This window comes from Oncorhynchus keta, chromosome 18 (genome assembly GCF_023373465.1).
Source record: "Oncorhynchus keta strain PuntledgeMale-10-30-2019 chromosome 18, Oket_V2, whole genome shotgun sequence".
In the NCBI taxonomy this organism is placed as follows: domain Eukaryota; kingdom Metazoa; phylum Chordata; class Actinopteri; order Salmoniformes; family Salmonidae; genus Oncorhynchus; species Oncorhynchus keta.
In genome coordinates, this window is record NC_068438.1 from 3,843,079 (window position 1) to 3,864,754 (window position 21,676).

General features: G+C 43.5%; 2 protein-coding genes across 2 annotated transcripts in view; both read left to right on the forward strand.

Moving 5' to 3' along the window:
- Positions 1 to 21,676, forward strand: part of si:dkey-103g5.4 (uncharacterized) — a 221,465-nt gene that overhangs the window by 3,738 nt on the left and 196,051 nt on the right. The window lies entirely within an intron of this gene.
- On the forward strand, positions 1,273 to 20,595 carry ppp2r1bb (protein phosphatase 2, regulatory subunit A, beta b). The gene is made up of 15 exons (XM_035791494.2): positions 1,273 to 1,439; positions 2,352 to 2,442; positions 2,697 to 2,797; positions 2,976 to 3,208; positions 3,487 to 3,634; positions 3,928 to 4,083; positions 5,038 to 5,152; positions 5,279 to 5,349; positions 8,443 to 8,577; positions 11,174 to 11,347; positions 11,703 to 11,763; positions 17,069 to 17,223; positions 18,270 to 18,412; positions 18,734 to 18,825; positions 19,065 to 20,595. The coding sequence occupies exons 1-15, from the start codon at positions 1,344 to 1,346 to the stop codon at positions 19,079 to 19,081; spliced, it is 1,788 nt and encodes a 595-aa protein (XP_035647387.1). The 5' UTR covers positions 1,273 to 1,343; the 3' UTR covers positions 19,082 to 20,595.

Sequence of the window (21,676 nt, forward strand, 5' to 3'; positions counted from 1 at the left end):
TCTAAGTGACCCAAACTTTTTGAACGGTAGTATATTTAAATGGAGAATTCTGTGAACTGTTTTGGGCCAGTTTTAAATTGACACAATACATGTTAGTAAAGGTGTCAGCTAGAGATGACATGCAGGGATTTGCAGTCTTGCATGATGTCTACTTTGATGCTAATTTGCATTTTCGAATCTGAGTAAATAGAGCTGAATATATTGATAAGTCACCGTGTCTGAAAGAGATTTACATGGATATCAAAACATCATGTCATGGTTAAATCAAATCTTATTTGTCACATACTCATGGTCAGCAGATGTCAATGCGAGTGTAGCGAAATGCTTGTGCTTCTAGTTCCGACCATGCAGTAATATCTAACAAGTAATCTAACCTAACAATTTCACAACAACTACCTTATACACACAAGTGTAAAGGAATGAATAAGTGATGGCCGAATATATGAATGAGTGATGGCCGAATATATGAATGAGTGATGGCCGAACGGCATAGGCAAGATATCCAATAGTTCCTCCCGACTGTATGTAATAAAACCTAAGATTTCCTGGGATAACAATGTAAAAAATAACACAAAAAAAAAAAAATACTGCATCGTTTCCTAGGAACGCGAAGCGAGGCGGCCATCTCTGTCGGCGCCGGAAATAGCCCTCATGAAACACAGTTCTTATTTATTTGTTTCTAAAATCCCATATAGGAAAAATTCATGGTGGATAAAAGATTGGAACCGTTTTCCAGTTTGACCGCTTGGTGTATGGGTATTATGACACTCCCACCGTTGGGATCTATTAAACGCTCTCTCATTGACCTACAAACAAAAACTCCTGGCTAGGTATATGGGAAAAAACGCTACCTACTGGAGAATATAGATTTCGGGCCCAATCATCCCCATTGCTTTGCCTCTTCCTATCTAAATATGCTCATAATACGTAAACTAAGAAACTCAACAAAATGCTCAGTCTTATTCAAATTACTTCTCAGATCCATACACAGGTTCCGGGGCCTTTTTGGTGAATATGCAAATCCAGCGAGAACATCAACTATCATACTCTCGCGCATCAAAGCTACAGTCAAAATGGTCTATATCGTAAACATTCATGAAAATAAAGTGCTTTTTGGGCTTAATTTAAGTTTTAGGGTCAGCCATAAAGTTAGCAGTGTGGTTAGGTTTAAAATCTGATTTTAAGAATGGTAGAAACGTGCCTAGTAAAATAAAAAATAAATAGGCGGGGTTTATGAATTTGTAACTGTGGTAACTTGTGACGACGATACAAGTCCGTGGAGAAAGGAGGCCCCTGGTGGTGGTTGTTTATAAGAAACCCCGTAGTGAATCGCTTTTCGTTTAATGCAACATAAATCCAAAATGGCAGGAGCTGATGGAGACGATTCTCTCTACCCCATCGCGGTTCTCATTGATGAGCTTCGTAATGAGGATGTGCAGGTAATCACCGATGCTCTGATCATAAGACGTTCGTTTGGGATATTATATTGGTGGTGTTTATTTTACTTAAACATGTCTGATTTAAAAAAAGGATCGTTAACTAACGTTAGGCCTTTTGGCCTGTTCATGAAATCTCAGCCCTGGCGCACCCAGTCTGGCTAACGTTAGCTGGCTGTAAGCGTGTTACATGGTGTGATAAATATCAAACGGAATAGCTGCATGTCGTATTTAGTTACTGTCAAAAATGTATAGCTAGGTAACTAACTAGTTTTTTTGCGGTGTGTAAAAGTAACTGGTGCTAGCTAACGTTAGCTAGTTACTACTGGGTCACTTGTTTAGCTAGCTATTGTGCCGGGCTATCTATGCTACAGTCAGTAGTTAGCAGCGAACTAACTAATTAACGTTAGCTATCTAGCTCCAATTCGCATGCTAACTTGTAAATTAACCTAGCTACTTGTTTATTGAAGTATTAAAACGTACAATGTACACACAACCTTACTGTATGCTGATTAGCAAGCTCATATATATATATATATATATCTGCTAATGACATTATCCAGTCATCCAGCTCCACCCTGGTAATGGAAGTGAGATGATCATTATTTTCATGTTGTAACTAACTAGTTAACGTTAGTTAGGTAACTACTGACATGGTTAGTTATGTAATATATCTGCATCTGGCTTTGGTGTCTGAAAGCATTACAAAACACACTTGTTATCTATACTCTAGAAAAAAAGTTATGTTTGTAGGAAGGCACCTAAAAGGGAATTAATTTCTCTTTGAAATGCTCATATCTGAAATAGTCTTCATAGTTCGCCTCACTGAAATGTGAAGAATCTTTTTATGGCTAATGGTGGCCTCTCTTGTAAGTTTAATGTAATAACATCATCTGGCATTGTTTACTTTCCAAGTTGCGACTGAACAGTATCAAAAAGCTGTCTACCATCGCATTGGCCCTTGGAGTGGAGAGGACCCGCACTGAACTCCTCCCCTTCCTCACAGGTATGTTCTCACCTTAAGTCCCCAGTTACAGCCATCATGAGTCAAGACGTGTGAAAGGCTAATAATTCTGACTGAGTCAACACTCTTTAAAGAGATTCACAGGACGTTGCACAACCAGCATTGTCACTTTGCTGGAAATTGTTCTGAGATAGCATGCGTTGAAGCCAGTAGAATTCATCTATCTAATTGTGTTGTCATGCCAATCCCCCGTGCCCCCACTCTTTCAATTATGTTCAACACCTGACCTCTTGTAGACACCATCTATGATGAGGATGAGGTGCTTCTTGCCTTGGCTGAGCAGCTGGGCAACTTCACCATGCTGGTGGGAGGCCCTGAATATGTTCACTGTCTGCTGGTACGTATCTGTTAAAAAACAAATTTGGTATTGAGCATATAAGATGCATACAGATAATCAACATATAGACCTTACAACACAATTTTAAAGAGTTAACCAATGCATATACACCTATCTCAACATATCCAGTCAGCTACGCTACATACACATACTTATGTCCCTGTGTCTTTCTCCGCAGCCACCGCTGGAAAGCCTGGCTACTGTGGAGGAAACGGTGGTGCGAGACAAGGCTGTGGAGTCTCTGCGTAAGATCTCCCAGGAGCACTCTCCTGTGGACCTGGAGGTGCACTTTGAGCCCCTGGTGAAGAGGCTGGCCAGTGGTGACTGGTTCACCTCCCGCACCTCTGCCTGTGGCCTGTTCAGCGTCTGCTACCCCCGCGTGTCCAGCACCGTCAAGGCTGAAATTCGCCAGTGAGTAGCTATATCAGGAGAGTTGTAGTTTCGACATGATTAGCGATTGAAATATGGTCTATTATGTGTCCCCCACTATAAGCACTAGGAGCATAATATTAGAATTGCGGACATTACTTTGTCTCATATCAGGGGTCCCATGCCCCCATCTCCTGTAGTCACACATACTAGCCTTCCAGTCCCAAGTCAATCAAATCGGGATGTTTAGCTACTCTTTTTGTGTAGAGGAGATACAATGGAGTTATGGTCTGATGGTGGGTGGCATGTTCTCTCCACAGGCATTTCCGCACTCTGTGCTCCGATGACACTCCCATGGTACGTCGCGCCGCAGCCTCCAAGCTTGGGGAATTTGCCAAGGTTCTGGAGCTGGACTATGTCAAGAGTGACATCATCTCGCTCTTCACTGCACTGGCCTCCGATGAGCAGGTACATGCATGTACTCTACAAGCACACAGGGCGTTCTGTGACATTGTGGTGGGAAGTGCCTGGAGTTCTACCACACAATTCCTAAATCGACTGGCCAATAGAAATAACATGGGCCATACATATTAGCTGTTTTTGAATGGGGATGGATGAATATTTCTGTGAATTCAGTAGGTAGCCCCACCTGGGACTCACAACTGGGTCTAGCTATTGTTAACCCCAACGTCTCAGCAGTTACACCATTTTATTAAATTGGCACAGAATGAGAAATAATCCCATTCTCCCCCTGCCTGTAGGACTCAGTGCGCCTGCTGGCTGTGGAAGCCTGTGTGAGCATCGCCACACTGCTGCCCCAGGAGGACCTGGAGACGCTGGTGATGCCCACCCTGCGCCAAGCCGCTGAGGACAAGTCCTGGAGGGTCCGCTACATGGTGGCTGACAAGTTCTCTGAGGTGAGCATGTGGAAACATTGATATGCTGCATTTAGCCATAATGCCTCAAATATTTGCTGCTTTACCCAACCTGGAATGGAAGCAATGGGGGACGACATTCAATGCTTCACAAGTGGTCACTTTAAAATGGTTATTTTAGTAGTTTTTAGAATGCCCATTTGTAGAGAGAAAAGGGGCATTTTGAGAGAATTTTATAATTTGTCAGGTATTTGCATGATATTTGCTGTCATTTTAGTCTAGGCGTTTATATTTTACGTTGCTTTACTGTATTGAACTTAAGTAATACAATGCTGCAAGGGGAAAGTAGGGTGGACATGGATAGCAGGACTGTTATGGGGCCCTGTAATGTTCTTAGTCCCCCAGTGTAGTACATTCTTAATGTCCTCATTGCCACTTAACTTCATTACACTAACACATTGATTGCTAACTCGTATGACCTTCTGTTGTCATTTAGTATAAAATGGGACATATTGCCACTGTTCAATAATATGATGTAGAAGTTCAGTCAATCAATGTGAAAGCTTTCAGGATACCTCACACATTTTTTTTGTGCACCACACTTAACTGAAAGGTTTTCTACCACTTTCCCCCTCACCACCATGGTCTTTGGTAGCCTGGGTTCCCGACCTGAAATCCCATTAGTTTAGTGTGTTGATCAGCAAATCTCAGAGTAAGGTTTGAAGGTGGGATCATGTCAGAGCTGTAGATGGAGATGTCTGCTGGATGTTAATTGCTATGTCTGTGGTAGAAGTTCCCTTGTCCAATTCAACAGTTTGCAGGAAACTTACACAAATTAAAGCCTGGCAATGGCAAATAGTTTTGTGCACTTTCCACCTTGCCACCATGGACTTTGTAGCCTGTGTGTTCCCAACCATCAGTTGAGTGTGTTGGTCATGGAGTCTCACACAAAGGGTTTAGTGGTGGATGTTAATTGCCATGTCACTGATTCCACAGCTCCAGAAAGCGGTGGGCCCAGAGATCACCAAGAACGACCTGGTCCCAGCCTTCCAGAACCTGCTAAAGGATTGCGAGGCTGAGGTCCGAGCCGCCGCTGCCAACAAGGTCAAGGGTGAGTGTATGGACTATATCCGCCAGTCAAAGAAAGCCTCTGTTGAAATGAAAAATAACTGTTTGAATGAGAAGCTTTAAACGTCTAAAAGACCACAGTATTTATAAACCCCATTTCTTTCCTCAGAGTTCTGTGAGAATCTTCCAGAAGACAGCAGAGAGACCATTATCATGACTCACATTCTGCCCTGTGTCAAGGTATATATAAAAAACAGCCACGGTTCACTTTTATCCCTCTTTTATTCTGCTAGCTTGTAACTCCTAGCACCCATGACTTACGAAGAGGCAATTAAAAAGCATTCTTCTTAAAACATCGTTATTATTTAAATCAAGCTGTCGTGCTTTAGGCGAACAGTCATGTGTTCTGAAGTCTCGACAATGGAGTTAAGCAAATTATTTTGTTCAGAAGTGCAAATGCGCAGGCAGCGGATATTTTTAGACACCCGCAAATCAATTTCTAGCATGAGTGTTAAACTGATTAACTTGTTTTTGGCCATACTTTTTTTAAGTGAACTGGGAGGATATTATGCATTGTAGTTTGGGGGCTTGTGAGGAGATGAGGACTTGAGCTCAGTATAGCCTTTGGACAGCAGGGGGCAATGTTGTATTTAAAATGTCTACCAAATCACCACAACTCCTATTCACTGTCTGTGTTGGAACGCACTGGTTGGTTCCTGAGTTTAAATGACATCCCTTTTGTTTAGGAAATATACATTTTGGGGAAATAACAGCTCTTCTAGGAACAACTGCAGCATAAAATACAAAAGTACAATTTTAGCCTATACCAACTTTAGTCAAATCCCAAGTCCTTATTAACTGTTTTGTAAAGCTGGTCCAAATATGACTGAAATATTGTATATGAGCTCGGTGCAGCTATTAACTTATGTCAGATAAATGACAAACTGTTTTCATGAAAGCAATTGAGCAAAGAACCAGAGGAAAAACACTAAATTACATTATATGGACACTGCTCGTCAAATACAGTGGGGCAAAAAAGTATTTAGTCAGCCACCAATTGTGCAAGTTCTCACTTAAAAAGATGAGGCCTGTAATTTTCATCATTAGGTACACTTCAACTATGACAGACAAAATGAGAGAAAAAAATCCAGAAAATCACATTGTAGGATTTTTTAATTAATTTATTGGCAAATTATGGTGGAAAATAAGTATTTGGTCAATAACAAAAGTTTATCTCAATACTTTGTTATATACCCTTTGTTGGCAATGACAGAGGTCAAAACTTTGGTCCCAGCTTTCTGCAGGTCATTCACTAGGTCCCCCCGTGTGGTTCTGGGATTTTTGCTCACCGTTCTTGTGATCATTTTGACCCCACAGGGTGAGATCTTGCATGGAGCCCCAGATCGAGGGAGATTATCAGTGGTCTTGTATGTCTTCCATTTCCTAATAATTGCTTACACAGTTGATTTCTTCAAACCAAGCTGCTTAAATTCAGTCTTCCTAGCCTGGTGCAGGTCTACAATTTTGTTTCTGGTGTCCTTTGACAGCTCTTTGGTCTGGGCAATAGTGGAGTTTGGAGTGTGACTGTTTGAGGTTGTGGACAGGTGTCTTTTATACTGATAACAAGTTCAAACAGGTGCCATTAATACAGGTAACGAGTGGAGGACAGAGGAGCCTCGAAGAAGTTACAGGTCTGTGAGAGCCAGAAATCTTGCTTGTTTGTAGGTGACCAAATACTTATTTTCCACCATAATTTGCAAATAAATTCATAAATCCTACAATGTGATTTTCAGGATTTCTTTTCTCATTTTGTCTGTCATAGTTGAAGTGTACCTATGGTGCAAATTACAGGCCTCATCTTTTTAAGTGGGAGAACTTGCACAATTGGTGGCTGACTAAATACTTTTTTGCTCCACTGTATCTCGTTCTTAAATCTTGGGCGTTAATAGGAAGTTGGCCCCTCCCCTTTGCTGCTACAACCGCCTCCACTCTTCTGGGAAGGCTTTCCACTAGATGTTGGGACATTGCTGCGGGACTTGCTTTTATTCAGCCACAAGAGCATTAGTGAGGTTGGGCACTGATATTGGGCAATTATGCCTGGCTCGTGGTCGGTGTTACAATTAATCCCAAAGGTGTTTGATGGGGTTGAGGTCAGGGCTCTGCAGGCTAGTCAAGTTCTTCCACACTGATCTAGACAAACCATTTCTGTATGGGCCTTGCCTTGTACACAGGGGCATTGCCATGCTGAAACAGGCAAGGGCCTTCCACAAAGTTAGAGGCACAGAATGCTGTAGCGTTAAGATTTCCCTTCCCTACAACTATTGTGCCTAGTCCGAACCATGAAATAGCCCTAAACCATTGTTCCTCCTCCACCACACTTTACAGTTGGCACTGTGCATTTGTGCAGGTGCCAGATTAGTCTATCGGTCTGCCAGATGGTGAAGCTTAATTCACCACTCCAGAGAACGAGTTTCAACTGCTCCAGAGTCCAATAGCGGTGAGCTTTACACCTCTCCACGCCGATGCTTGGCATTGCGTATGGTGGGCTAAGGCTTGTGTATGGGTGCTCAGCCATGGAAACCCATTTCATGAAGCTCCCGACGAACAGAAGCAGTATGCAACTCCGTAGTGAGTGTTGCAACCGAGGACAGACAATTTTTATGAGCTTCAGCACTCTGCAATCCCATTCTGTGAGCTTGTGTGGCCTACCACTTTGTCTGAGCTGTTGTTCCTAGACATTTCCACTTCACAATAACAGCACTTACAGTTGACCGGGCAGCTCAAGTATGGCAGAGATTTGACAAATAGACTGGGTGGAATCCTGTGACGGTGCCACGTTGCAAGTCACTGAGCTCTTCAGTCGGGCCATTTTACTGCCAATGTTTGTCTATGGAGATTGCATGGCTGTGTGTTGATTTTTATACACCTGTCAGCAATGGATGTGGCTGAAATGGCCAAATCCACTAATGTTGAAGGGGTGTCCACACACAGCAGTTGTGTGTGTATATAGTGTGAATGCCTGGTCTGTAGAGCACATTTTGCTTCACAGCGCCGGGTCAGCTTGTGTAAACATATGATTCATTTCAACACAGAGGCTAGTTTGCACTTACCCTGTCCACAACGGCACCGTATTCTATGGGCAGGATGTTGACTTTATACGCCTCTTGAGGAACATTGTCATAGTGCTTCTCTAACTTTTTTTTCCGATGCCACTTTTCTCTCGAGGGAAATATCAATGTAGCAGTAATATTGTCATATAATATTGCCCTATTTGAACATACTTGATTTGCTGTCCCTGTCCACTGAAATGTCTGACTCTTTCTCTCCTGACAGGAACTGGTGTCTGACACCAACCAGCATGTGAAATCTGCCCTGGCCTCTGTCATCATGGGCTTGTCCACTATCCTGGGCAAAGACAACACAGTGGAGCACCTGCTGCCTCTGTTCCTGGCCCAGCTCAAGGACGAGGTAAACACCAGTCACTACTTCTCCTATTCGTTCTGTTCATTAGGCACCAAATGGCAGAAAATAGGCTGAAACTGGTAGGGACTGGTTTCGACTTGGAGTTTGATCTGATCACCCCCTTAATATCCTCTAATGCTATTGGCCTTGTTCAGGATCAGATGTACCTGACTGGCTCCCTACCGGAGTATAAACCAAGGGATGACCCTGATAGGGTTTGAATCTTTTTCCTGGTGATAGTTGTTGTAGTGGTGTTAGGCTGTTTGAGGTTTTCATTCTGTGTGGTTTCATTCTGACATATCCTTCCTAAATGTGGCCTGTATCACAGCCAAAATCCACATGAAGTAGGACTTTGGCGCTAGCCGACTACATTTACATACAGTTCCTTTGGAATTATTCAGACCCCTTGACCTTTTCCGCAGCTTGTTACGTTGCAGCCTTATTCTAAAATTGATTAAATTGTTTGTTTTTCTCATCACTCTACACACACTACCCCATAATGACAAAGCAAAAACATTTTTTTTGAGAAATGTTTCCAAATATATTCAAATTAAAACACTGATCACATTTACGTAAGTATTCAGACCCTTTATTCACTAGTTTGAAGCACCTTTGGCAGCGATTACAGCCTCAAGTCTTCTTGGGTATGATTCTACTAGCTTGGCACACCTGTATTTAGGGAGTTTTTCCCCATTCTTCTCTGCAGATCCCGTCAGGCTCTGTCAGGTTGGATGGGGAGCGTACCTGCACAGCTATTTTCAGGTCTCTTCAGAGATGTTAGATTGGGTTCAAGTCTGGGCTCTGGCTGGGCCACTCGAGGACATTGGGACTTGTCCCAAAGTCACTCCTGCTTTTTCATAGCTGTGTGCTTAGGGTCATTGTCCTGTTGGAAGGTGAACCTTCACGCCGGTTGGAGGTCTTGAGTGCTCTGGAGCAGGTTTTCATCAAGGATCTCTCTGTACTTTGCTACGTTTATCTATGCCTCGATCCTGACTAGTCTCCCAGTCCCTGCTGCTGAAAAACATCCCCACAACATGATGCTGCCACCACTATGCTTCACCGTAGAGATGGTGCCAGGTTTCTTCCAGACGTGATGCTTGGCATTCAGGCCAAAGAGTTTATTCTTGGTTTCATCAAGAATTGTTTCTCATGGTCTGAGTCTTTAGGTGCCTTTTGGTGAACTCCAAGTGGGCTGTCATGTGCATTTCACTGAGGAGCTTCCGTCTGGCCGCTACCATCAAGGTCTGATTTGGTGGAGTGTTGCAGAGATGGTTTATGTCAGTGACCACTGGGTTCTTGGTCAACCCCCTGACCAGGAGCCTTCTCCCCCGATTGCTCAATTTGCCCAGGTGGCCAGCTCTAGGAAGAGTCTTGGTGGTTCCAAACCTCTGTTTAAGAATGGTGGAGGCCACTGTTGTTTGGGACCTTTAATGCTGCAGAAATCTTTTCAAATTGTATTCGAGCTCTATTGAGGGAGGCAGTTTCAACCCCATGGCTTGGTTTTTGCTCTGAAACGCACGGTCAACCCTGGAACCTTTTATATAGACACGTGTGTGCCTTTCCAAATCATGTTCAATCAATTGAATTTGGCACAGGTGGACACGAATCAAGGATGATCAATGGAAACTGGATGTACCTGAGCTCAATTTCAAGTCTCATAGCAAAGGGTCTGAATGCGTATGTAAATAAGGTAATTCTGTTTGTAAAAAAAAAAAAAAAAAAAAGATTTCTAGCCTGTTTTCGCTTTGTCATTATGGGGTATTGTGTGTAGATTGAGGATTGTTATTAATTTAATCCATTTTAGAATACGGCTGTCATGTAACAATGTGGAAAAGGTCCAGGGGTATATTTAAGGCACTGTATTTCTGGTGGCTTATTGATACTGGAGTGGAAAGGTTTGGGCAGATGACGCAAACTGCCCTGCAACAAAAATAAAGGTGCACAAATACACAGATACGATTGGCTGTCATCTATGGCAGCCTTACTATTAAAAGATGTTCTAGTTTGCCTTGCAGCCAACGCTGAGTTGACAGGGTTTGTGTCATAAAGGATTACAGTCAAAACGGACAACTGAGTTGCAAAACAGCCCGAATGACTCACGGATATAAAAAATAATCTGTTTTCGTCAATATTTCTACTCCAAATATTTAGTTATTGGATTTTGTACTGTCCCTCAGCTGGCTGCCAACTCTGTCGTATCCTATTTGTTTCACAAAAAGCTTGATGTGAAATGTGTCTGCACATTCGGAGGCTAAGAACCAAGGGTCTGGGACTGGCAGCAGGAGTTGGGAACGAGCGCAATGTCTTTGGCAATTCTTTTAGCCGTTGTTGCTAATGTCATGTTGCGATTGGAGCCAAGAAAGGCGTCATTACAAGCAGATGGGGAAGCATAAGCAATAGCCCATATTTTCTGTCGCAAAGATTTTTGCCACTGAAGAACACTTGAAATAAAAGGTCATATGTCCTTCAAGAATGAAAGCCATGTAATGTTCCCTAATGTAATTATCCCCACGACTCATACAAGAGATCCCTCTCACTGCTCTCTCTTCTCTCTCCCTCTCTTTCTTGCTCTTTTTCTCCATCCCCATCTTTCTCCCTGCAGTGCCCTGAGGTGCGCCTCAACATCATCTCCAACCTGGACTGTGTCAACGAGGTGATCGGCATCCGCCAGCTCTCCCAGTCGCTGCTGCCTGCTATCGTGGAGCTGGCTGAGGACGCCAAGTGGAGGGTCCGCCTGGCCATCATCGAGTATATGCCCCTGTTGGCCGGACAGCTGGTGAGTCCTCGGTTGTGTCCCAAACGGCACCCTATTCCCTACATAGTGCTCTGCTTGTGACCAGAGCCCTTGCACCCTATTCCCTACATAGTGCACTACGTTTGATCAAATGTGCCATGCGTATGTTCCGCAGTTCATGGTGGGCAAGTGCTGGTCACCAACATTGTAAAAAAAAAATATCTATGCAACGTGTAAGTAATTCAGCTAGCTTTATTTGTGATTTCTATGTAGAAAGTAACACCCTCAATTACTATTCAGTAATAGTGTTGCTTCCACTGCAATGTTTGGATGTTATTTTTTGGGATTTTATTTGAAAATTGTTTAGAAATATATTCTCTTCTAATCTCTACCCCAGGGAGTGGAGTTCTTTGACGAGAAGCTGAACACCCTCTGCATGGCATGGCTCATTGACCACGGTAAGACCCCCCCACTAATACACACCACTCTCTGTTCAATGCATTTGACTTCTGTGTCCACACCGTGAGAAGTCGGCGGGAGTAGAAGGACTCCAACATTGGACAGAGGTGGGTCACGTCCCAGACGGATCATGTCGCATGCTGCTGTCTCAGCTAGCAGTTCTTCTCCAGCTTCCCTCCTCCCCCGCATCCTCTGGTTTGGGGGTAGAGAGAGAGAGAGAGAGACACGTGTCAGGCTGCAGCTCTCAGCCCCACGGCTGTGCCAATGACAAAGGTCTGATAAGAACCCAGTGACTTGGACTGGGAGAGGAGAGGCCAGGGAAATGCGCTCTCCTTAATGTCTCTCCTGCCCTCTCCGCTCTAGCTGAGCAAGTTAAATTCAATGTTGTGCTACTGCACGGTAAGGGATACCGGAGCATCAAGTCTAGGTCCAAGAGGCTTCTAAACAGCTTCTACCCCCAAGCCATAAGACTCCTGATCATCTAATCAAATGGCTACCCAGACTATTTGCACTGCCCCCACCCTCTTCTACGCTGATGCTAGTCTGTTATTATCTATGCATAATCACTTTAATAACTCTACCTACATGTACAAATTACCTCGACTAACTGGTGCCCCTGCACATTGACACTGTACCGGTACCTCCTGTATATAGCCTCGCTATTGCTATTTTACTGTTGCCCTTTAATTATTTGGGTGGTCTGAATACTTTCCGAATGCACTTTGTCTGTGAGTAACTGGCAAATATGGGGGGGGGGGGCGTGGTAAACTATGGGGACTGCTTTAAATGAGTGGCAATTTGATTATAGGGGAAGCACTGCAAAACATCAGTCAAAACAACACACGTTACCAACGAGCCACCTGTGGTTCTCCACTTGGCAGCTTCTTGTTATTGTTAAACTATCTGACCATTCAATCATAACTCACACCTTTCAGCCAAATCGATGCGCGCATCATATTCGTGACATTGTCAGCCAACCAGTCTATAAAGCCTTGAACAGCAAGATTGAATCTGTTGTTGGCCTATCGCTCGAGTGCATCTTTAGTAATCTTGTTTAGAAATAAATGTCTTCTGAGAGCTGTCCTCAGTGTTTAGACTAGGTTCTGTTTGTCCTCAGAAAACCTGCTTAAATTTCAGCATGGAAGACTTTAGCTCTGGTCAACAGTTTTTCCAAGCTAGGATCAGGATTTCCTCCCCCAATCCTAACCTCCTAAATGCGAAACTGACCCATTGTCAGTGTCGAAGCATTTTCTCCGCTATGCATAACGCAATCTACCTTACCATATCCCCCATTTCCCTTCTGGCTTTATGGACAACCATCATGGCTGTAGAATAGAAGAAACCAGATGCAGATGGGTCAATAGTTGAACATTCCCTATACATTTGTCAGACACAGTCCAAATACCTGTACTTGAATTTTAAATAGTAGGCTAAATATACTGAACAAAAATATAAGTGCAACAATTTCAACAATTTTACGGAGTTCATATAAGTAAATCAGTCAATTGGAAAATTCATAAGGCCCCAATCTATGGATTTCACATGACTAGGCAGGGATGTGGTCCAGGGAGAACATAGTCCAACTCACTTGAGCCAGACCCAGCCAATCAGAATAAGGGTTTTCCCCTCAAAGGGGCCTTATTAGGTGGAGGTCCCGTGCCTGCGTGGTCGGCGTTTGTGAGGCCAGTTAGACGTACTGCCAAATTCTCTAAAATGACGCTGGAGGCGGCATATGGTAGAGAAATTATCTGGCAACAGCTCTGGTGGACATTCCTGCAGTTAAATCAAACAGTCTGTGTAACTATTTGATTAGATGTTCAGGAGTCTTATGGCTTGGGGGTAGAAGCTGTTTAGAATCCTCTTGGACCTAGACTTGGCGCTCCGGTACCGCTTAACGTGTGGTAGCAGAGAGAACAGTCTATGACTAGGGTGGCTGGATGGCAGGAAGCTTTGCCCCAGTGATGTACTGTGATGTATGCACTGCCCTCTGTAGTGCCTTGCAGTCAGAGGCTGAGCAGTTGCCGTACCAGGTGGTGATTCAACCAGCCAGGATGCTCTCTGGTGCAGCTGTAGAACCTTTTGAGGATCTGAGGACCCATGCCAAATCTTTTCAGTCTCCTGAGGGGGAATAGGTTTTGTCTTGTCATCTTCATGAATGTTTTGGTGTGTTTGGACCATTCTAGTTTGTTGGTGATGTGGACGCCAAGGAACTTGACACACTCAATATGCTCCACTGAGCTGTTGTCAATGAATAGCATTCTCACATAGGTGTTCTTTTTTGTCCAGGTGGGAGAGTGCAGTGTGGAGTGCAATAGAGATTGCATCGTCTGTGGATCTATTAGGGTGGTATGCAAATTGTAGTGGGTCTAGGGTTTCTGGGATAATGGTGTTGACGTGAGCCATGACCAGCCTTTCAAGTACTTCATGGTTACACGTGTGAGTGCTACGGGTCGGTAGTCATTTAGGCAGGTTGCCTTAGTGTTCTTGGGCAAAGGGAATATGGTGGTCTGCTTAAAACATGTTGGTGTTAGACTCAGACAGGGAGAGGTTAAAAATGTCAGGAAAGACAGTTGCCAGTTGGTCAACGCATGCTCGCAGTACACGCCCTGGTAATCCGCCTGGCCCTGCGACCTTGTGAATGTTGACCTGTATGAAGGTCTTACTCACATCGGCTGCGGAGAGCGAGATCAGTCATCCTGAACAGTTGGTGCTCTCATGCATGTTTCAGTGTTATTTGCCTCAAAGCGAGCATAAAGTAGTTTAGCTCGTCTGGTAGGCTCGTGTCTCTCGGCTGTGCTTCCCTTTTGTTCTTGTAATGGCTTGCAAGCCCTGCCACATCCGACGAGCGTCGATTCGGTCTTAGTCCTGTATTGACACTTTGCCTGGTTGATGGTTCGTCGGAGGGCATAGTGGGATTTCTTATAAGCTCCCGCTCCTTGAATGCGGCAGCTCTGGCCTTTAGTTCAGTGCGGATGTTGCCTGTAATCCATCCCTTCTGGTTGGGGTATGTACGTACAGTGCCTGTGGGAACTACGTCATCGACGCACTTATTGATGAAGCCAATGACTGATGTGGTGTACTCCTCAATGCCATCAGAAGAATCCCGGAACATGTTCCAGTCTGTGCTAGCAAAGCAGTCCTGTAGTTTAGCATCTGCTTCATCTGACCCCTTTTTTATTGATCGAGTCACTGGTGCTTCCTGCTTTCATTTTTGCTCGTAAGCAGGAATCAGGAGGGTAAAATTGTCACATTTGCCAAATGGAGGGCGAGGTATCGCTTTGCACACGTCTGTGTGGAGTAAAGGTGGTCTAGAGTTGTTTTGTCCTCCCCCATCTCCTCTTCTGGTTGCACATTTAACATGCTGTTAGAAATTTTGTAAAACACATTTAAGTTTCCCTGCATTAAAGTCCGAAATACAGCTCATTGAGTGCGGTCTTAGTGCCAGCATCGGTCTGTGGTGGTATGTAGACTCCTATGAAAAATACAGATGAAAACTCTGTAGGTAGATTGTGTGGTTTACAGCTTATTAAGCGATACTCTACCTCAGGTGAGCATAACCTGAACTTCCTTAGACATCGTGCACCAGCTGTTAACAAATATGCATAGTCCACCCCCCCTGTCTTACGAGTCGATGCTGTTTTATCCTGCTGATACAGTGTGTAACCAGCCAGCTGTATGTTGATGTCGTTCAGCCAAAACTCTGAAGTATAAGATGTTATTGGTTACGCACTTTATTGATGACCGATAGCGTAAGAGAAAATTACACCCAAAACGGTTACCCTTCCATGTCCATTTGGCCCTTTTGTTGATATTATGGACTTTTACATTAGCTCGTCATATATATGGTGCCATACAAATCTTCTTCCTAACATGATCAAACGTCGCTACCCATGTCACTTTTTCCCCCATTTTCTTTATTTTTATAACTCTCGTCGGAAGTGTTTTAAGTCTGAGACAATCAAGCCTCTAAGATAAAAACATTGAAAACATAGCCATGGCTACCCGCTTGGCCCGCAAATCCGAGTTTACACGGAAAAAGTCAATCCACCTGCCAGGTGGATGGAGTATCTTGGCAATGGAGAAATGCTCACTAACTGGGATTTAAACACATTTGTGCACAAAATTGAAGAATAAGCTTTGTGTGTTTTTGGAAAGTGTTGGTGATCTATTTCAGCTCATGAAACATGGGACCAACACTTTACATGTTGCATTTTATATTTTTGTTCAGTGAAGAAAGTTATGACATTTCAACAATAAAGATGTTGCTTTTAAATGTCAGGATGTCCTCATTTTGGCTTCATCTAGTAGAATTCGCTGCACATTAAGGAAGAGAAGCGTCTTTTCAAACCCACTTGTTTGACAACAGCTGATAAGAGGATGGGCTGTACCAAAATGAAAGAATTGTGGGAAACGGCGCAATTAAGCATTGGATGACATTTCTCAGGATGGGTGTGCCTAGTTTGTGGCTTACTGCATTTATACTGAGCAGTACGTTCAAAGTAGTATGATTAGTACACCGTATGTAGTTTTAGTAAGAAGTTGCCCAGACAGATTTCTGACATGGCCAGAGTCACGCACAGGTTTTAATATCTTATTGTAGCGCCAAAGCCTTGGGTTCCACAGGCCAATGGCAATGCTCTTCTAGCGCCAGCTAGGCTCTCTAGCAGTCTCTTTATGGCTGTATTAGGAGCCAAAGGGCCAGGTTTGTCAGTGGGTTAGAAATGTGTTTTACCCAGGCCCACTGGTCTCCCTCGCTCTGTTTATAAGCCAGTATTGAATATCAGGTAATCAGGCTTGTGTGTACCCAGATGTTATGTCACTGTATTCTGGGCACAATTGAGTGTTTTGAGCAGTTCTGCAGTCACTAGCCTCTCTAGCCACGATTACTGATGGACACGTTTTCCATGCAAATGGGAGATTTTCCATGTTATTTGGCAAACAAACTGACAATAATCCAAAGATGGCTGCCAAATGGCTAGAAAAACGCTCAAAAGAACCAAGAAACCTAGCAATGTTTGCAAGTGCCGGGTACTCAGGTTTTTCCTGAGTAGTGTACTGACGACCTACTCCCTTGTAGAGTTTGAATATGTTTATCTCTGTGTAATTGAGTTTTGTACACCATTTTAGATCGCAATTTAATTTGAGTAACGCTAAGTCCACCTAGTTCTATTAAGGAAAACATAACACTTTTTTTATTTTCCTGACCACTTTTTGTTTCTTGACACCTACTACTAGAAATAGTTGGGCCTAGTAGTTTATCTAGTGCTACAGGCCAATGTCTCAAACTGTGTGTGTTTTCGACAGTATACGCTATCCGCGAGGCAGCCACCTGTAACCTTATGAAGCTGGTGGAGAAGTTTGGAGCCGAGTGGGCCCAGAACACCATCGTGCCCAAGGTGCTGGGCATGGCCAACGACCCCAACTACCTGCACAGGATGACCACGCTCTTCTGCATCAACGTGAGTCCTCCTGACAAGTACACCACACACAAACCCTTAGACACTAGGCGTATAATACGCTGGAAGCTAGATCTACTCAGGTTAGCTAGTCATATTACCACGGTGGATATTGATCATGTAGCTGCCGCCGTCTCAAGCAGGCTTGTAACTTTGCATGCATGTCGCACATGGCTAGTTGAACGCCAAACTATTCGATTTGATGCTGAACCATCAATCCATGGGAGAGTCGGTGACGACTTTTGCTGAAATCAACTTGAAAGAGACGCTCTTGCAAATTTCGCAGGCTGTGGTATAAAGTAGGATATTAAAGTGCATATTTTTATTACATATCGTTAATGCTGACTTTGGGGTGCTTATCAATGCACAAACAGCTGCCCCCCCGCGCCCCCCCATCTATAAAGTAATGGTATTATGTCATATAAACCTTTTACTATGCGTGAACTTTCTTATGCTTGCTGTCATTACTAAATGTTTAGTGAGATGGGTTTTTTGATATGACTATAACCCATTTCATTCATAAAATGTGTTTTCATTCGTCTCTCACAAATTACGTGAATGATGACGCAAACTTTGCGAAAGGGAGGGAATCTGATTTCATTGGTCCTCACCTCGCAGCTCAGTCATTTCATTCAGGGTAAGTGGAGTTAGTGGCCTGCCTTGGAGCAGGTTAGTTCTGAAGGATCAGTTGACATAGAAATGGCTAAAAGGTCAGCCACTTTCGTATGACCAGTTATCCCGATTTGAACCCTGAATTGATCAAAGTTACCTCTCTTACGCTTCTAACCTGATTCGTAGTATAGGGTTAATCTCCTAAACCTCAGATGGATTTAAACCAAGTAATTTTTGGCCAACATTTTACTTCTAAAACAATTATACTATTTTAGCAGGTACCTTACTGTCCCCGTCATTTATTCTGGTAATTTATCATGACTTTTAAATCTGATATTTTAGGCATTTATCAGATGCTCTCATCCAGAGTAATTTAGTCACTTGTGTCTAACGATCATTTGTTTATGCATTGTTGGTTTTTATGTCATCCACCCCAGGCTCTGTCTGAGGTCTGTGGCCAGGACATCACCACTAAGCAGATGCTGCCTGTGGTCCTCAAGATGTCCAACGACCAGGTGGCCAACGTGCGCTTCAATGTGGCCAAGTCCCTCCAGAAGATCGGCCCCGTCCTTGACAGCAAGTACGTCCTCCTCGTCCATCACAAAGCCCTCGTTCATCTCGTTCAGGCCTACCTGAACAACCATCTCCGATGACTTGACCACAGTCTACATCAGGGTTGTGTTCAGTGGGCACAAAAAATTATGAAACCGATGAGGCTCTTGCCTGAACTGGCCCATTAAGGATGCTCATTTGAGTTATTCTGTGACGGTATGTTTTGCGTCTACTGAACACGGCCCAGATCTCCATGTCCAACCGTAATTCCTTGCAGTCAGCTTATCCATTATGGAGCGGGAGGGTGTGGAAAATGTGTGCCCTGTGTGAAATGTTTCGTTTTTCTCAGTGCTCTGCAGACAGAGGTGAAACCAGTCCTGGAGAAACTAGACACAGACACAGATATGGATGTTAAGTACTTTGCCCAGGAAGCTATAAGCGGTAAGTATAGTACTCTTGTCCATTTTCTTCTTGTATGAAGTCGCCTCATTAGGGCCACGTTCAGTTAGGCACATGTTGTGGAACATTGCCAATAGAAATGTCCATGAATAGAGCTGCTGGTAGTCCTTGTGCTACGTCAAACTCATGTTTGTTAGAAATGGCCTATATTATGTGTATCTGAGCGTTTTACAATGTGAACGTTAGTCCATCTTGTCATTCTGATTAATTTCTCCCCTTAGTTCTGGCCCTGGCATAAACCAACCCAAGCTTGGCTATCCAGATGAAACAACAACCCAAGATGTCGTGACATTGCAAACACTTCACAATATATTTATTGATGTTCAAGAGCAACTGGTGATGTACGGAGACTTAACGGAGCCTATTAACACCTATTTGTCTGTTTTTTTCTTTACTCTCAGAGATAATAAAATGTTCAGGAAAAGCACAGGCTTCTAATTTCCCCTCGCTGTAACTCTTTTGCTTCTCCAAGTGTGATGAAACATGCATTTAAGCATTGCATGCTGACCACTGTGCATAAGTAGCATTGCTGGTTTGACCCACACATTCCTCTACTACATACATAGCCACCGACTATAACGTTGCTATTAGCACGGCCCCATTCGCTGCCACATTTCTCTGTACGAAACACCCAGAACACGCGAGCCAGCTCTTGGTTGCATGTCCAAGTGCTAGACAGATGCTATTGCTGCAGCAGATGGTGAGGAAGGCTGTTTTATTTGCTCGTGAAGAACTGCTAGGCTAAGGCACCCGCATATTTTGTTTACATGTGCTGCCCCCCCCCCCCTCCCTCGGATGTTCCTCATGTATTCATAAAAGCAGTTTGCGCAACACCCCATCCTCGCTTTCTGTCCTGCGCAGGTGTTCTGTGTGTGTGCAATGAATTACAATTGAATTTGTCTGAGAAATGAGTAATACACACCGTGTTCTATCGAAATGTGAAGGGTTACTTCGGGATTTTTGGCAATTGCCCTTTATCTACTTCCCCAGAGTTAGATGAGCTTGGGGCTACCATTTTTATGTCTCGATTGTCTAGTACAAAGGAAGTTAGAGGTAGTTTCGTGAGCATTCGTTAACTAACGCTAGTTAGCAATTTAGCCTGTAGTAGTTAGTAACTTCCTTCAAACTGCATGCAGAGCCATAAATATGGTATCCACATGTTCATCTGACTGGGGAAGTAGATAGGGGGACCTCATTGCCCAAATCATGAAGTGTCCCATTAGTAATGGGGACCACCACCACCCATCATTTGATTTGTTATTATAGATTTGTTTATGTATTCAGTTCATCACTGGTGTTATTTCTTTTTCTGAGTCATTTGACACGGGGGGAGGGGGGGGCATTGGGTGTAATTGTTCAATCTCTCTTGCTCTTAATCTTTGTGCCAATTACCGATGAGCAATGTTGTTTTTTTTAGTAAGCTTTCATAAGGTTTAGCTCTTGATTGCCCTAATTTTATGTCGTAATGATGTTTTGTGTTCTCTAAAGACAAGGCATCACTCCTCACGGGTTGTCATTCAGTCAGTTGAACAAGGCTGACCACTGAGGCTAAAAGGACGGGGAGTACTGAGAATAGCAGGGCTCTGTGTGTGGGTGGTTGTATAATATGGGATGGGAAGGGTGTGTGTGAATGATTTGGTTGAATACAGTCAAAAGAAACTTGTCTTTCTCTCCTGTCTTTCCCTCCTGTCTGTCTCCCCATTTTCTCATCGGTCTCTTAAATAAACAAACCTTGATTGGCCCATAACATTATACCCTGCTTTAGTTTTTATTAAGTTCTCTCCACAATTGTGACGCTGTACTTGAACTGGGTACACTTTTGCATTGAGTGTTGTAACTGTTTAGTTGTCTGCACACCCTTAAGTTTATAGATCTTGTTGCCTTAAAGGTATTGAGCGAAATGACTTTGCACAGCAGCACCGCAACGAGCAAGATTAGACTGCTGTCACACACAGTGTCTGTACATGTGCACCAGTTCGCTCTTATGTGAAAGCCACCGGACCAAAACGGCAGGGAAGTTTAGCCTGGCACGCCAAAGCTCCTAATTCTGACCTGAGTTAAGCGTGTGTAAATGGGTGTAATGTAAAGGTCGGTGACCGTTATACACAAGAGTATACGAAACATTAACACCTGCCCTTTCCATGACAGACGAACCAGGTGAAAGCTTTGACCGCTTATTGATGTCACTTGTTAAATCCACTTTAAATCGGTGTAGATGGAGACTGGTTGAAGAAGGATTTTTAAGCCTTGAGACATGGATTGTCAGAGGGTGAATGGGCAAGACAAAAGATTTAAGTGCTTTTGAACAGGGTATGGTAGTAGGTGCCAAGACTTGCAAAACTTATTGGTTATTCACACAACAGTTTCCTGTGTGTATCAAGAATGGTCCACCACCCAAAGGACATCCAGCCAACTTGACACAACTGTGGGAAACATTGGAGTCAACATGGGCCAGCATCCCTGTGTAATGCTTTTCGTCCCCTTGTAGTCCAAGCCCTAAAATAACGGATAAATAAAATGTAAAAAATAAATACATTTTTAAAAAATGTGTTACAAATTGTGCAATAATTTGGGATATATAGCCTATTTGAATCATTATGGAACGCAGACCATACGTAGCAGTTTAAACCTTTAGCCTAGCGCACGGTTTACGACAACTGGACTGTTGTCGTCACATATCCATGATTAGTGAGGATTATTAAGGGTCGATTTATAGTACTACTGTTCAACCCCAACTGCACACTTTTCTCACCTTCCGATATTTCATGTATTGAACAATTGTGTATGTCAACTTTCCAGATGAATCAAACCACTGTTTTTTACAAACCACTGT